Source organism: Anas platyrhynchos, chromosome 12 (assembly GCF_047663525.1).
Source record: "Anas platyrhynchos isolate ZD024472 breed Pekin duck chromosome 12, IASCAAS_PekinDuck_T2T, whole genome shotgun sequence".
NCBI lineage: Eukaryota > Metazoa > Chordata > Aves > Anseriformes > Anatidae > Anas > Anas platyrhynchos.
In genome coordinates, this window is record NC_092598.1 from 3,827,127 (window position 1) to 3,843,123 (window position 15,997).

The 15,997-nt window shown below is 40.2% G+C and overlaps 1 protein-coding gene and 1 long non-coding RNA gene across 3 annotated transcripts in view; one reads left to right on the forward strand and one right to left on the reverse strand.

Annotated features, from left to right (window-relative positions):
- Positions 1-431: 431 nt before the first annotated feature.
- Positions 432-2,591, forward strand: HSBP1 (heat shock factor binding protein 1). 2 transcript variants are annotated; one of them, XM_027466978.3, is made up of 5 exons: positions 432-589; positions 1,031-1,097; positions 1,284-1,403; positions 2,057-2,101; positions 2,338-2,591. In XM_027466978.3, the coding sequence occupies exons 1-3, from the start codon at positions 545-547 to the stop codon at positions 1,400-1,402; spliced, it is 231 nt and encodes a 76-aa protein (XP_027322779.1). In that variant the 5' UTR covers positions 432-544; the 3' UTR covers position 1,403; positions 2,057-2,101; positions 2,338-2,591. The 2 variants fall into 2 exon arrangements, with proteins under 2 accessions (XP_027322779.1, XP_027322778.1); XM_027466977.3 differs by lacking the exon at positions 2,057-2,101.
- A 4,861-nt stretch (positions 2,592-7,452) lies between these two features.
- LOC140003470 (uncharacterized) overlaps positions 7,453-15,997 on the reverse strand; it is a 68,451-nt gene continuing 59,906 nt past the window's right edge. The window contains exons 3-5 of the long non-coding RNA XR_011812219.1: positions 15,614-15,674; positions 9,367-9,430; positions 7,453-8,319 (exon numbers count right to left, since the gene is read on the reverse strand). This is a non-coding gene — a long non-coding RNA (uncharacterized lncRNA). The remainder of the gene's footprint in view (positions 8,320-9,366; positions 9,431-15,613; positions 15,675-15,997) is intronic.

Consider the following 15,997-nt stretch of genomic DNA (forward strand, 5'->3'; position numbering starts at 1 on the left):
CATTGTTCCCTACAACTGCCTGACAGGAGGCTGCAGTGACAAGGATGTTGATCTCTTCTCCACAGTGACAAGTGACAGAAGTGAGGAAATGGCCTCAAATTGCACGGCGGGAGGCCGTGCTTGGATGTCAGGAAGAATTTCTTCACAGAGAGGCTGGCTAGGCACTGGGACAAGTTGCCAGGGGAGGTGGTGGAGTCGCCATTCCTGGAACTCTTTAAGAGGTGCGTACATGGCGCTTAGGGGCATGGGCTTGTGGTGCTTGGTGGGCTTGGTGACCTTGAAGTTCTTGTCCAACATTGACTCTGTGACACTGTGACACCATGATTCGTGACTCTGTGACGCTATGACTCCACGATTCTCCCCGCTCCACCAACAGGAGGGCAGGGCAGGGCTATTACCACCCGCCCCCTCAGGACTACATTTCCCAGGGCACCCCGGGGCCTCCTCTTCCCGCGAGACGCGCCCGCGCCGGAAGCGGCGAGGCGCATCCCGGAAGCGGTGCCGCTGTGGAGCCGAGCGCCCGCCGAGCCGCCCCGAGCCCAGCATGGCCGAGCCCGACCCCAAGAGCGTGCAGGACCTCACCGCCGTGGTGCGCCCGGGCCCCGGCCGGCACCCTGGGGGTGGCCGCGTTACCCCGAGGGGCTGCTGGGGACTGCCCGGCCCGGCCCCGCCCCGGGCCCTGAGGGGCAGCCCCGGTCGGAGCCGGGGGCAGCGAGGGGGGGGGGAGAGGCTGAAGGGTCCATAACAGGGAGGGGGTGGCCGCGGGATGGGCGTGGGGAGCTGGGGAAGGCTGCCGCGGGGTGGTCGTGGTGTGCCCTGTCTTGAAACTGGTGGCTGATTCTCGTGTGTGTCTGCGTGGTTGTGTAATGCGATACCAAAATACGGGATTATTCTGCAAAGTTTGAGCTTAGCAATGTTGAAAATCAGATCGTTATGCGTTCTAGTAATATAAGGGTAAGCACTGTGACAGCCCCTTTAATAGAAAGAAAACAGGCTTCTTACTTGTTATTTTTTTTTTCCTTTTTATTAGGTGCAGACGTTGCTTCAGCAAATGCAGGACAAATTTCAAACCATGTCTGACCAAATAATTGGACGAAATATCCTTTTTACAAGTCCGATAGCTACTATACACTATCACCATAGAAATATTTTTTATGTATTTTTCCTGTGGGATTTGTAAGATACACTTAAAGTGATCATAAGAGTTTGAGCAAGGGCATAATCAAAACCAACAACCTGACAGCACTGCTACATTGTGGTCATATTCCTTAACGCCAGTGAACTTGATGACATGAGCTGTCGCATAGATGACCTGGAGAAAAATATAGCAGACCTCATGACGCAAGCCGGAGTCGAAGAACTGGAAGGCGAGAACAAGACCCCTGCTACTAACAAGAGTTAAAGTGAGAAAATCGCTTGCTAACCTTGAAACAAATCCTCGGGTCACTTGAAATTACTGACTTTAAAAGACTAAAAATAAATTTTCCTTTGATTTGCGAGGTAGTCTGAAATTCCTGCAGAGCAGCGCTGTACGTTACAAGAATGTGCAGGAAGCTCCCTTCAGCAGGAACCTGTTAATCTCTTCACCAAGGATGTTTTCTTCATGCATAGTTAGTTTTGAGGATCTGCTGTAGCTGTATTCATCCTCTGTTGTTCACATGCTCTGATGGTCATTATTTCAGCTCTTAGCAAGACTATCTTTGCTGCTTGGAAAAGAGAAGAGATGGGAAGATCCTGCACAAAAACATTAGAGAAGTAGATGTTTCATCTATTTGGCAAGCAGTGATTATCTATCTAGTACAAAAATATTCAAAGAGATTCAAGTGGTCACCCCATGCAGCATTTACAACTGTTGCTAAAGGTATTTCAGAAGGAAGGGGCAATGCAGGAATGCCAAAATATTCCAGCATAAACAAGGGCTGTGTGTTGGAGCCTAGTTGCAATATGTGAGTGGAAGGATTTCAGTTTGTACAGAACTTGATTTTTGCAGTCCATGGAAAGGAGCTGGTAAATGAATGCACATATGATGTTAGATTAACATTATTTTTTTTTAAGGGTGGCTAAATGAGACGTGTCTCAGCCTCATGCCTGAAATTCTGAGGTCAGTTCTAGAATACTATGCAGCCTGTGTAATAAGCACATATATATTTGAAATGGGTATGTTTTTTGCTTGTTACAGGATCTATTTTTTGCGTGCTTTGACAAAAATACAAATTATTATGGGCTTCATTGCCCCCAGTGCCAATTTTCTTAGCTTAAACCCCCTGAAATGAAATTTTCTGATCAGTATGTTTTTTAAATTCTTCTCAGTAATACTTTATTATTTTTCCCCAACAGGTTGCCAATAACTTAAGATGAATGCTGGAAGACTTTTTTTTTTTTCTACAGTCCCTTGGAATTACCGAACAGCTTTTTGCAACTACTGTGTGTAAAAGCATTTTTATATTGTTACAGAGCTTGCATTCCTAATGTATATTGTATAGGTAGGAATAGGTTAGTTTATATTTTGATTTGTGTACTGTAATTTCACTCTCTGAATTCTTGTTATGAGAATCAATTAGCTATTAAAACACAGATCTTATGGATCTCAACTACTGGGTGTATTTTTTTTGTTGTCACTTTTTTTAATACTTTTTCTAGACATTTCATTTTTGATAGCTAAACATCTAGTGACTTTGATTAAATGGAATCTTAACTTCTATGTAACTTCGTGGAGTGAAGCACAAGTTTGAAACTTGGCATTAATCTTAGCTCTGAGCACCAGTCTTGACTAGCAGATGACTATGTATTGTGTTTTCCTCATAAATGTAGTAAGGTGATTTTTGGAAATGTACATGTAAGACACTGAATATCAAAATCATATCTCATGTTCATTGTATTACCTTACATGTGTGTTCCTAGAACATAGGACAGAAATACAGGTTAAACATTACAGGCATCTGTACACAGTGAAGCAATGACTGCCGTTCAAATGTGGTATATTTAAACAGACTATTACTATGAAAAATCTCACTATGGATTCAAGTTTTTTTTAACACTGTAAACCTCTACTTTGTAACTGACTGTGTGTCACTTGGAATCACCTTTGAACAGCAATTATGATTAAAATATTGATATTTGAGAGAATAGGGATGAGATTGTGGGAGTATGTGCTCTTTCATTTTAAATCGCTGGTTTGTTGTACAAAACAGTTTGCTAAACAAGGCAATGATGCTGAGTAACAAAAAGAGAATCCAGTCAGAATTGTAAAGCCTTGCTATTCTTTGAATAACAGAGCTGGAACTCTTCAAAATACTTAGTTTAGAAGTGTTTGCTTTTATAATCATATCCACATTTATGGGCCTGAAGTTTAATGGATTACATTAAAGTATTTTGGTAATTATAAGCGTTTTTAGAAGAATCTGTAATATGTCACTGGTGTGAAGAAAAATGACCTATGTCGCATATTACTGACAATCATTACAATCCTACTCCAGCTTGAAATACAAATTCAAGAAAGCACTGGTGGCAGTCAGCAGTTACATGTGGACCCCGCTTAAGACTGCTCTTCAAGTGCCACCAAATTAGTACCCGTGTATTATGAAGGCAATATGACAGGTCATTTTTCAAAATTGAGAGGAAGTTGTAATAAAAGTTGATAATAATAGGGCAATTTTGTGAACACAGAAATGTATCAATATACCTTGTAATACCAGCCTTAGGCTATTTGTAATGTCATTTAAAAAAAATCTAATAAATTATTGTGTGTTAACAAATAGTCAGGTCATATATATTAAAGCGAAATCTAGCATTAAGTATATAATTTTATCTGAGATTGTATTTAGTTTTAAGTTATGGAAAGACTTTAGCATGACCTCTGTCTATAAAATACAGGCTAGAACATAAATGTATTCTGTACAGTAAAAGACTAAGCACAATTCATGCCTTGTCAGATCTGCATTGTGCTGGTTAGTTACAGCATAGACCAAAGCCATCTGCAATTATCTCAGTGGAAAGTAGGATACATGTGAAGAAAGGCGTTCCTTATATTAATTTAAACCAAGCTCTGTAATGCTGTGTTCTGTTTAGGACTGTCATTTGAGACTGGGGCTTGCATTTTTTTTTATCCTATCTATGCGTGAGTCTACATAAGCACTTCTTTTAAGATACGTTTTCTGCTGTCATCATGGTAACACACAGCTGTGTTTTATTATTGACATATTTACAATTTATTTTCATAAACATTTACTGATTATATACACCCTACTCTGATTTCCTTGCAGATGCAGGTATGGCAGACGATGTATTTTCAGATTTGTAATTCAAACCTAGTGCAATTTCACATAGACTTGCTCAAGTTGAGACACAGCAGACCCATGCTATGACAGCAAAATTGTCTGCTCTGCCTTTGAAAGTGAATATGGGTATTGGGTCATTTCTGCCTCCTGCCTGCCTACAACAGGGGAGAGGGTTTCTGCTTTGATAGGTGCCAACTAGGAGGCAGTGAAATGGATGGAAAACACTCTTTTGAAATTGTCATTTTCTTTATTCTTTCCCTTCCTTAGTGGGCTAAGGAGCAAGTAAGTGGACAGTGAATCTGTTTTTCAAAAATGAGCATGAGGTACAGAATTACACAGAGCGAGCAGAGACTGTGGATTCTGTATTTATGGGGAAAAATAAAAACAGAGCATGGAGAAGACAGAATCCCATAACCATGCTCCTGCCCAAGTTTCTCAGGCTCTCCATTGTCTCTGCTCTTACCACTTGTTACTTCTCCAAATTTTCATTATTACTACCCTCTTCAACCCCCACTTTTCTTCAGCATGGAATTTGGGGTTTGCTTTCAGCTGTTACTGTGGAAAATGACACAGTTTCCATGTAACTACTGAGTATAGAAGCATTCTGACAAAAGATCCATGTTAGGAACATCAAGTAGAATCAGTCTTTTTCTATCACAAAAATGGTGAGTGACACCACACAAGTCTTCGGCCAAACTTCTCATAGCAGCTCATTAATAGCAGTATCATTTTCTGTCTGTTTAAGACCCGAGAACTCTCAAGCAAACTGAAGATCATAGAAGCTGTTTCATATGCACAAAGTTGTGCATGCTGTTCTAAGTGATTTACACTTGGCAACAGAAGTAGGTCTGAAACTTCTACCTCACCTCTCGTTACAACAGGAGCGATGCTCTCATTTACAGAGATTCAAAACATAAATCCCTGTTTTGAAACACTTAGACCCACTGTTAAGTGACACAGAATCATGGAGTCCTTAAGAGGATTTTTCATTTAATCTCTGTCTTGACAATGCACAGTAAATAAGACTGCACACAGATAGCTCTAACTAATAAATACCATGGGGTGCATGTACTGAATGAAGCTGGTTATACAGAGACCCTAAACTACGATGCTCCTGTCTGCAACAGGTAGTTTCAAAACCCTCCTTTCCTTTCCCTAAGTTGAACCCAGGGAGGTTTCCTCAGAAAAACTTTCCTGGTAAGTACCATTGCCCACACTACTGTCAGTTTGGGGATGGATCTCATGAGGAGTTAATACAATTTCATCTTGCAATTCTTGCAATCTCTTGTTCGCAAGGGAGACAAGGAATGGTTGCGCAAATTCACATTAACCCCCCTCTAGAATTGTTATCTCAACATTCCCAGTAAAGTTCTGTTGGTTCCTTTCCTCAGAAGGAATGATACATGGGACATTGATTTGCCCAAGATTACTGGGGAAATTGGTAAGAAAGAGACCTCACCCTCCTGTCTTTCTGGGGGAGTGCTGAGGCTGCTCACTGGTTCTTCCTCCAACCTTGAAAACTCAAGTAATGCATTCCTTCATACTGTAAACACATATGACACTGTAACCTCGAAAAACAAATAATTTTGATTCATTATAGTTTTGCTGTGAAATAGCTGTAAACAAGGCTAGATGCACTGTCCATCCTCTCTCTGAAATTGCACCTGTCAGCAGTTCTGGAGGTATTCACATGGAATTATTTATATGAAACTCTTTCCTCACTCTATTCTTTTCCTCAATATTATAACTCTCTAGCTGATAGTGCCTTCTAGTGGGCACACTACAGTCTCACTAATCGAAGGAATGCTACTCAGATTAATTATTTGGTTACCTTTAATATACAAGTTCAGATGTTAGGACTTTAATGAGCCACATGCTGTTTTGAAATGTGGTTATTACACAAGGTACTGAGGCTTTGTTTACAATTAAGAAATTAATGGGATATAAAAATCCCTTTCTGAGCTTTAAGTCTTAGCATGTTTTGAAAGACCTGGTGCTTGCTGAGTATTTTTTTTCTGACTCTGATGTAGAGTTAATGAAATTAGGTCATTATGAAAATACAGCATGGGATTAAAAAACTTTGCATCATATAAGCTCTGGGATAAGCGATCAAATAGGTGTTGCCTCTTTGGAAAATGTACACACATTAACAGAAAGTGTTTTTCATGTTATTTTGCTGGATACCTACATTTATTTATTTATTTATTTTTTAAGTGAAGCTCATCTAGTTAAATGCATATATAAAAATTCTTCAGTCTACAAAGCTGTACCATATGCAATCCTCACTCAAGAAATTAAATTCCATTTGAAATAGCAACTGGAGAATGGGAAGCGATGCAGGTAACTGTTATCCACAACAGACATTGTGTAGTTTGGGAACATTGAAGCAACTGATAACAGAGGAACAAGACACACGCTTTAAGACCCAAGGCTATCTGCTACTGTCTATGAATTTTAAGACCCAACTTGAGGAGAGTGTTCATGCTGAAGTGGGGCTGAGCTCTGACGTACAATACATCCCAGAGGTGATATCTAGGCAATGTCTGTTTGCTTCCCCAGGGGCTGCTCCATAGCAGAACAGGAATTTATTCAGTTCACCAGCTGCTATAGAACAGGAAAGGTTTCCTATCATACAACAGGTGCCCAATTCAGTTAGACTGTAAGGCAATGAACTTCAGCCAAATCCTCTCTTCAAAACATATTAACCTTAAAAAGTATACTTATAATAACCTTAATATATTAACCTTAAAAGTATACTTTTAAGTATACTTTTTAAGTTAGAAAGCAGTAAAATAAATAAATAAAGAATACTGCAGTAGATAAATATCTAAGGCCCAGAAATGCAAATGTCATTGATCCTTGCGAACAGATTGATTCTGCAAAGATTTGCTTCACTTGTGAAATACCAGGAAGACAATCTTCAAGGCTCATCACCAGATCTGGTAGGAGAAAGTATATTCCTGCCTCTACACAGCAGTAAGTTTTTTTTATGAAAATGACTGGTCACCAAAGATAAAACAACCTGAGTGCTTGCCTGCCTCAATTCATGCAGAGAGACCCAAGTACAGGCCTCAGTCATGTTATTATCTTTTATAAACATGCCTCATTCCAGTAACCGAGGATTCTCAATGAATATAAATGTGATATAGCGGAAAAAATAAAAATAAAACCTTACACTTTATTCAGTGAAGCCAGCTCGCCTGCTGTTAATGCACACACAGGAAAACCATTATAAATAGACCACACCTTCTTAAAAAATTAATGGGACTGCAAATGTTAAAATTAATGACAAATGCAATCGACATTTATTAGAAGGGACATCACTGGGATCTCCAACGAGTCAGGCAAAAAATTTAATCAGGTTCTTATCAGAGGGTTACAAATAGATGTGTCATTTTAATAAATCTGACAAGTGTACCATGCAACTGAGAACTGGGTGCATCTTAAAAGTCAATTAACCACGTCTCAGTGGTCTGGAAATTCTTTGCAAGTCCTTTTTCCAAATTTTCAGTGTTACTCTATTGTGTGAAGGGGCACAAAGTTGTGTTCTTCATAAACAGCCCCAGTTCTCACCTTTTAAACTGAACATTTGAACAAAAGATGTATTCAGAACCAGCACAATCCCTAAGCAAGAGGTCTTCAATTCTTTCAGCACTGTAGGGTGGCAGTGGAGGAGACGATTGGGCTACTTTCACAAACTGGTTTTACAAGCACTTAATTTTATTTCTTTACAAATTCTTCACAGTGATATTTTTCTTTAAGGTCAGAACCATTTTAAAATAAAAATCAAGACAGCAATTTAGGAATTTACCAGTGGGAACTGTGGAGGTGACTGAAGTTTTAATTACCTCACACAGATCAAGGACGTGCTGAAGGCCTTCCCCCACCACATTCTCACCAAAGACTTTGGGATTCAAGGTGACCGATGACCTCGATTATTAGTGCCACTCATCAACAAGAAATGTATTAAATTGAAACCCTTGAAGGAGAGGTCTGTCGCTTGCATGATAAAGCTCGTGTTTAAATTCCACTTTGAGCGCTTCTAAAACAACAGACAACAGTAAACAACATTTAGCAGAATGACACCATCTGCCATTTATTTTTTCCTATCATATTTCCAGTGTTTTAAGCAATGATTTGGTTAAAAATGCTGACAATTGGCACTGTAAATTATGACTCTCTGCTCTCTGAATAGTCAGGAGTAAAAACAAAGTGCAGAATTAAATCTCTGTTTTCATGCATTATCATGGTTGCAAGATGCATCTCCAAATTAACCCGCTCCTGCCTCATGGTCATGGGAGGGGATCTACATACTGCAGGAACAAATTCACTGAGGTTTGGCATTGGTTCTACATTTGGTTGGGCTACCCAGAACCATGGATAGGGTTCCACTTCATGGAGATAACAATGAGATGAATGGCTGAAGGAGAGCAGCAAGACAAACCAGCCACCTTTGCATCTTTATTTGAGCCCCATTATACCGTAGTGCTGCTCCTTCTAAGGCTTAGAACAGCAGAAGTGTACTGCTCCTCCAAACACTGTGATATTTACAGGGGCTTTGTGTTCTTCCAGTGATACAAGACAAGAAGCAGAATGTAAATTTCTACCGCCTTTACGCCTGTGTAGCCTCCTTGTCCCAGAGTGTTTTATGAAACCCTGCTCCGCCCCCCCGCAAGCACTGAACAAAATTTCTGTTTCACACATCATGCAAAATTAAAAACAAATTTATTGAACCTGAGGCGTATTTAAAGATCAGGAGGCTTTTCATGCTGTAAGCTATTTTAAAACATCCTTGAAACTACTCCATAGACTGAAGTTAAACAATTAAAATGCATAATCACATTTAAAAAGCAGCACCAAAAATGTAAGTCATTTTGTCACAGAGGCTGCTCCAGTATGGTTTGATTATTTAACGTTATGCTGTAAAACCAATTTATACCCGATACCCTTGATCTCTATTTCAATTTCAGGATGTTAATGTATGCACCATTGCTGTATTAGCTGATAGGGCAGAACAAATACTTAGGGAAAAGTCACGATTAGAATTCGAAATCTCTCTCAGCCATGTTTAATGCCCAAATGTACTCACCTCGCTGGCTTCTGCTGTAGATTTTCTCCCCTGAACCCCATGTTTTTTTTTTTTCTTTCCTTACCTGCAAAGAATGATGAATTAACATCAGTAACAGGTGAATGAGGAGCTCTACAGGGAGGATATAGGTGCAGTCACACCTGCACTGAATGCTAAAATGCTCAGCCATCGACCACATCTCATCAATACGAGCTGTTCCACAGCCCAGGGGCCTCTCTCACAGGGCAGGGAGAGCAGGCAGCTACCACGCAACATGCTACAGAAATGTTAGGACCCAGATAGCTTGGTCTGAAGGTGCCAAAAGCTATTTTCTCATTTCCCTCATGGCATTATTCACACCTTTAGTTTCTGCAAACTTTCTTCTGTTTCTTGTGCTTTGTTTCACTGCACACAACCCCGCAATGAGAAGATGTGAGCGGGTTTGGATCAAGCTGAAGCAAACTGTGTGTTTTGGGGCCTCTAACACAGTCCTGAGCTCCATTCACCCACTACCAGAGGGAACAACATGCCGGATTAACGAGAACACAGAGCCACTGTCACAAAACACATTTTGTATTCTGAGCACTGGCAAAGATATCAGGGAAAATTGAGCAGACATTTAGAGGAATTTAGCCGGCAGGCAGCGTTAACACAGGGGCTACCATCCTCTGTATTACTAACGCTTTATTAATTGCATGCAAACAGCCTGAAAAGTGATTCATTACCTTTTGTTGTTCGAGATATATTGCATATAAACACAGCCCACTATTGGAATACACATTCCCAAGCATTTCAAACTAAGGACTTGTCTAGAAGAATGATAACATGCTCTTGGCTCCCTGAGGAAGGCACAGAGGGGCAACAGCTCGCATCCTCCGTGAATTCCTCCACGAAAGGACTATGGCAGGTGGTTTCTTGGACAGCACAGGGAGGCAGGGGCAGTGTAGAGCTGTCTCAAAAAACATCTGGTGGAGATGCAAGTCCTTTCCCCTTCATATGAGAATGTGGCTATGACCCAGTGCCAGTTTCCCACAATTGTCATTTCAGGGAACAGAGGGACTTGCACTGGAACAGGGATTTACAAGGATGCCTTGGAGAAGGAAGAAGTGTAGTGAAATGCTGTGAACAGCAAAGATTGCAGTAACAACTTCTTCCAAGTCTGCAAGAGGGCTGCCATTCCAGCCCATTAAAATAAGCCTGATTCCCTTAAAAATAATTTGGAGGAGACAGCTTTGCCTGGAACTAAGTGAACAGTCATTTTCACTGCGTACTACAAATCTACTCTTAAGTATCTGCCTAGTTTTTCTGTAGTATATCTTCATTCTGAAGACAGAAAGCTTTCACTATGGTATCAGTCACTTTTTCTCACCGTTTTACAGCTTGTATCAGAAAAGGATGGAAATCTCTCCCTACAGCAACCTCTTAGAAAAGACAAAAACAAGTGGCTCATTCTTGATAGCAACACCCATGTATTTTCAGAGGCAGGTTTAAGCAGAGGGACTACAACACTTACTCTGCAAAAGTTCTGCAGTTTTTCTTGTCTAAGATAGGAAGGGATGGTGAAAATAGCAAGCTGTCCTTCAAGCGCCCTTGCCTAAACAAAATGAACAGCTTGAATTCCTATCATTAGCAGGCAGAACACCTCTGCAGGAGGCACACGGCTTGAAACCCAGAGAATTCTGCATGATTACAGCTAAGCAACTCCTCAAAAATCAAACGAACTTTTCCTGAGGGAATTTTTCTATGAAAAAACTGTTTACACTAAGGTTAGCATGTATTAACTAGGTCTGAGTAGAAAAAAAATGTTATTTGGAGATAAACAGGGAGTTTCAGCTCTCAGAGGGAGAAAGGGTTGAAAGGGTTGAGGGCACATGCCCTCGCTGCAAGGACACAGAAGATGTATGCTTCACCTCGGAGTACTGTGGGCACCATCTCCAGCTCCAAGGTGATGAGCAAACACATGCACTTATAACAGAGCATAAATACACAATTACTGGAAATGTGCTTCTTTGAAGCTGGGGAAGACTAAATGCCTGGAAATGCCAGGCTAGTTGAAAGCCACTTCTGCTAAACAGAAATTGGAACAGCTGACCACCATCACAAAACATCACAGTTTTCCTATCTCTGATTTCTAGGATTCTGATTTCAGAATCATAGGAAAAACAAACAAAAAAAAAAAAAAAAAACAAAAACAACAAAAAACAAACAAACAAACAAAAAAAAAAAAAAAAAAAAAAAACAAAAAAACAAAACACTAGAACAAACATTGAGAAGCTAGTTAATCTCTCAGCCTGCTCCAAAGCTTAATGATGCTATGAAGCCTGACAGATTTAGTCTAACCATTCTTATCATTACTTCAGTGAGATTTTGTGGTTCTGGAGCAACTCCTACTAGACCCTGTGGACCTTTTTGGAGGAGGACCTACATGTGATGCTTTATCACAGAATAAATATACACCACATAATTCTTCAGATTTATTGCATATATATCGTTCTATATATTTAACTAAGGAATTTGAATCCATGACTAAAGATCTTGTAATCTTCATTGGAATAACTATTGTTGTTTAAACATCAGCCTTGCTTGTTACAATGATTGTTAGTGAAATGCAAGTCTTACGGTGATATTACCTGGTTAGCTTTTTACCTTTTTCCCATGCATAGAGCTGAATCATCACCTGGGTGGCAGAATTCTTACTACCAGATAGGGGAAATACTTTTCTAGGTTCAGTGACAGAAATATTTTTTTTTTTTTTTTTTTTTTCCTGAGAAGACATCTTAGGCCTGGTGCTACATTTTGATCACAGGAGCTTATTACAGTTCAAGAGTTTTGCCTTAGTGTGAAGTTATTATTGAGTCCAGGAAAGCTGGCTTGCACAGAAAATACATGTCTTGTACTTCAACTATTTCTTTGATTTTATCAATTTTTAGGTATAGTTGTTGGAACTAAACAGCTTCTGAAGACATCACATCATTGAGCTCATGCACAAGCCAGACCCAACTTAGAATCCTGAATTTTGGTAAGGTTCAGAGTCACACTTCTTTGTCTCTATTGCCTTTAGTGAGATAGTTCAGCAACCTCTAAATGACAGCCAAAAGCCTGGAGTTGTCACACTGGAGTCAGAGCCTCATGATGACAGCAAGAACAATTCCTTTTATTTTTTTTCTGTTCCAAAGAGCAGGAACAGATTTGCTGCCTGAAGGGAATGAGTGAAGAAACACTAAAGCAGTTACAACTGTCAAACCTAGGGCCCATGGGATAGCAAACCTTCCAGGTTACGTGAAAGGAGCAAATCTCATTCATTTTCCCTTTTAGCTAACAGGGGTATATAGCCTTTAAAAATGGCCAGAACTGTACCATTTAGTTCATTAGAATTTAGAAAATTAGAAAACCCTCAATATTTGAGTTAAGAATCAATCTCCATATATTGCAGGATTCCTGGCCACTGAATGGACCCTGTATTCCCTTCGTCTCTCAGAGCAGCCATGTTCTGTAACTCTTTATAAATGTAACTTAGGAAGCTTTCAAATAAGTGGGATCTGCAATAATCATTCACAAACAGCGCAGAGTTCAAGAGCTATACAACTGCAAAAGATCCTAAAATCTGAAATATATATGATTTGGATAAAGATATTTTTCTATGAAATATGTCAAATAGTCTTCAAAATGACACAGAACCATACAGCAAAGTGGTTGGAATAATGTGATTTCAGAATTGCTAGCGTGACTCTAACACACCACTGATGCTAAATTACTGTCCATTATTTATCGTTAGAGTGCTCAGCTCCAGGCAGAACATACGGGAGGACTGAACTGAAGGAGCAGAGAGGGCTGTCTTAAATGAATAGTCAGCAGAGAGCACTAGGATAAATCGATAAAGGTACGAGATCATTTCACATTTTTGTGGAAGTTACAAAAACATGCTGCCGGCCTGATTCAGTAGATGGCACTCTACCCTCTGTAATGAAGCAATGCTTCAGCATAGCGTTAAGGGAAGAATCAGGTTCTGGATGAGAAGTACAGCTGAGATCCTTACTCCTTGTAGTCATTAGATGCTCAGATACCGTGGCACTAAGTGCCACTGATAGGCCTTAACAGATGGCAGGATCCAGGGTGCTTTTCAACTCCAGGCTTGATAGCCCAATGACCTGGTTGTAGATTGGGTATTGACATTCTGCCTCCCAAAATTGCTGTGAAGTTGAAATTGGGCATAATGGCATCATTCATTTCCTGTCCTGAACTCCTTGGTCATTTCAGTGCCAGTTCCCAATCCAGCAGTGAATTGTATTCCAGCTGGTGCTGGAAGATTTCTATGTGTGTAAGTATAACACTTGGGTAATCCTCTGGGGATGGAGAAATACTTCAGACAATAAAGATACTTTGCTTAGGTTCAGGGGAGGAACTTTCCAAGTTATATAATTAAGCAAGAGGGGACATGGCCCTTCAGTTTTTCACAGCCAGTCTCCTTTTCTTCATCTCTTTCTTTGCTAAGGGAAGTTATTTTCTGCCCTCAGCTAAAAAATCACATATTGACACATTCCAATACCAGCACCTTTGGGACTGTGACCTCCTATTTCAGTGTGGGGTCGGACTACAATCAAATTCCCCATAGCGTTGAAACTGGACAGAATAGTATCCTTGACTTCCAGTCCTCCTCAGTCACTGCTGATTGCAGTATTTCTACCCAGCACATAGGCTGTATATCAACTACTGATAAAACCACATGGGCATACATATAGAGCATTATAGGGATACAATATACAATAGGGATAGGAAGGTATTGCAAAACTAAACACAAGCAATACAAGAATCTGAAGTTATTTTACTTATTGTAAGCCCTGTGTCTGAAAAACAGAAATGGGTCAGAATTTTAGCAAGAGATTGTGTTGGTGACCAAATAGGAAATGGCATTTCTGACCTACTTTCCCCTAAAAAAAATAGATGTAGAAGGCTTGAACTTCTTTTCAAACAAAACAAGAATCTGTAGCATTTGTGCTTCTCTGCAAAAATCGTATTCTCTTTTATTACCCCAGCAAAAATCAGAAACAACTCACTTCAGTGAGGTAGAATCAGAATGAACATACACTAGGTGTGAAGAAATAAATCTTTTTGTTTCTGCAAGCTGGCACCGTGCACGAGATGGGATGGATGGCTGCATTACTGGTGTCCTCCTCCAGCTCAGGTGACAGTTCAGGATATTAAAAACCCATGTCTCTAGGGATGGTGAGGCAGGGAATCCAGAGATGAAAGCCACAGATCACATTGTTATCTCACTTACGGATGAAAACTCTCTCTTCTTATATTCACTTGAATTTCAAACCCCATCTTGACAAATGCAGGATAAGCACAATTTTGAACTACACTGAAAGTCAAATTTATGTAGTACTTCTATGCCTGCACTGTTCCGCTATCATAAGAGACTACATAGTCAAGAGAGGCAATGTTTCACCCATAATTCTGGTCCCACTTTCCCAAGCAAAAAGAGGAAAGAATGGAAGATTCAGCATTCTTCTGCTGATAATTTATCACTGTCAGGCTCCAGAAATAATAAATAAACCCCAAAACAAACAAAAACCCATAAGCCTCCATCTAGTTTTGAATAGTGATTTTCAAAACGAGCTCATTCTGCCATGATTCTTCTCATGACACTTTCCATGATTTTTCCACACCAGCAACTTTCTAATAGCAGCAGAGAAAGAAAGAGCAGCTCCATAAAATAGCATTAAACAAGGAGGCTCATTGGTAATTAAAGTGGGAATGGAGATAGAGGAATACTGGGTAAAGCCTGCTGGAATGCCTCTTTGGGATATTTCAAACAGTTTTTTGAAATAACATTTCTGTCTTCCTGGAGCTAATTATACATTTGCTGCACACTAAGCAGAAGGCTAAATTAATTGGAAGAACAAAGGTAATTTGTTGCGGGTTGGAAGGAGGCCATGGATGCTTGTTTCCCTTGTGAGAGAAGAGCTGATGACCTATCCTAGGTTTGTCATCGACAAAAAGAGGGATGCAGGACCAGAACGTGCATCCCACCCAGTCCATCATACAGCACTACTAACCTCCAGCTTCCTCTTCATCCCTAGCTGTGCCAGGCACTGTGACTACTGACTGGGTAGCAGCAGGTGGAAAGTCTCTCTGCCTCTCCTTCCAGCCCCCTTCCATTCTTTCACCATCTGGCAGTAGATTGCTTCGGTAAGAGCTGCCAAATTCAACGTGTCAATATTAATCATGAAAGTCACAACGGAGTATTTGGGAGGCCCATACTCACGTTCTGCCTGTCAAATAGATCATCTCCTTTGCGCTGGTTCTTCATAAACATCTGGAGACACCTTATTAAAATAGAACAGATCATCAGCAGCTGGAGCATTTCAAAGATGAATGGGCTTTATGCCAGTAAATATGGTGCTTGCCAAAACACAGGTGGCAACTATATCTCTACAAGACTGCTACCCTTCCTATTGTATATATTCATTCAGACAGGCTATACCATGTGGGACAGGTATTGAATACCTACCTCTTTTCCCCAAGTTGTCAACATTTGCAAATATGAATTATGCATTCTCAACCTTCCAGAGCGTCTGCTTAAATACAAAGCAACTCAGTAGTTCCTTTTTTTTTTTTTTTTCTCTGATAAAAAAGTATGATCAAAGAA

What these genes read in the sequence shown, in the direction of transcription:
- HSBP1 (XM_027466978.3), top strand. Translation starts at nt 545, where the DNA reads ATGGCCGAGCCCGACCCCAAGAGCGTGCAGGACCTCACCGCCGTG. An exon ending in TGCAGGACCTCACCGCCGTG is followed by an intron (nt 590 to 1,030) that starts GTGCGCCCGGGC and finishes CCTTTTTATTAG; the next exon opens with GTGCAGACGTTGCTTCAGCA. An exon ending in TGACCAAATAATTGGACGAA is followed by an intron (nt 1,098 to 1,283) that starts ATATCCTTTTTA and finishes ACGCCAGTGAAC; the next exon opens with TTGATGACATGAGCTGTCGC.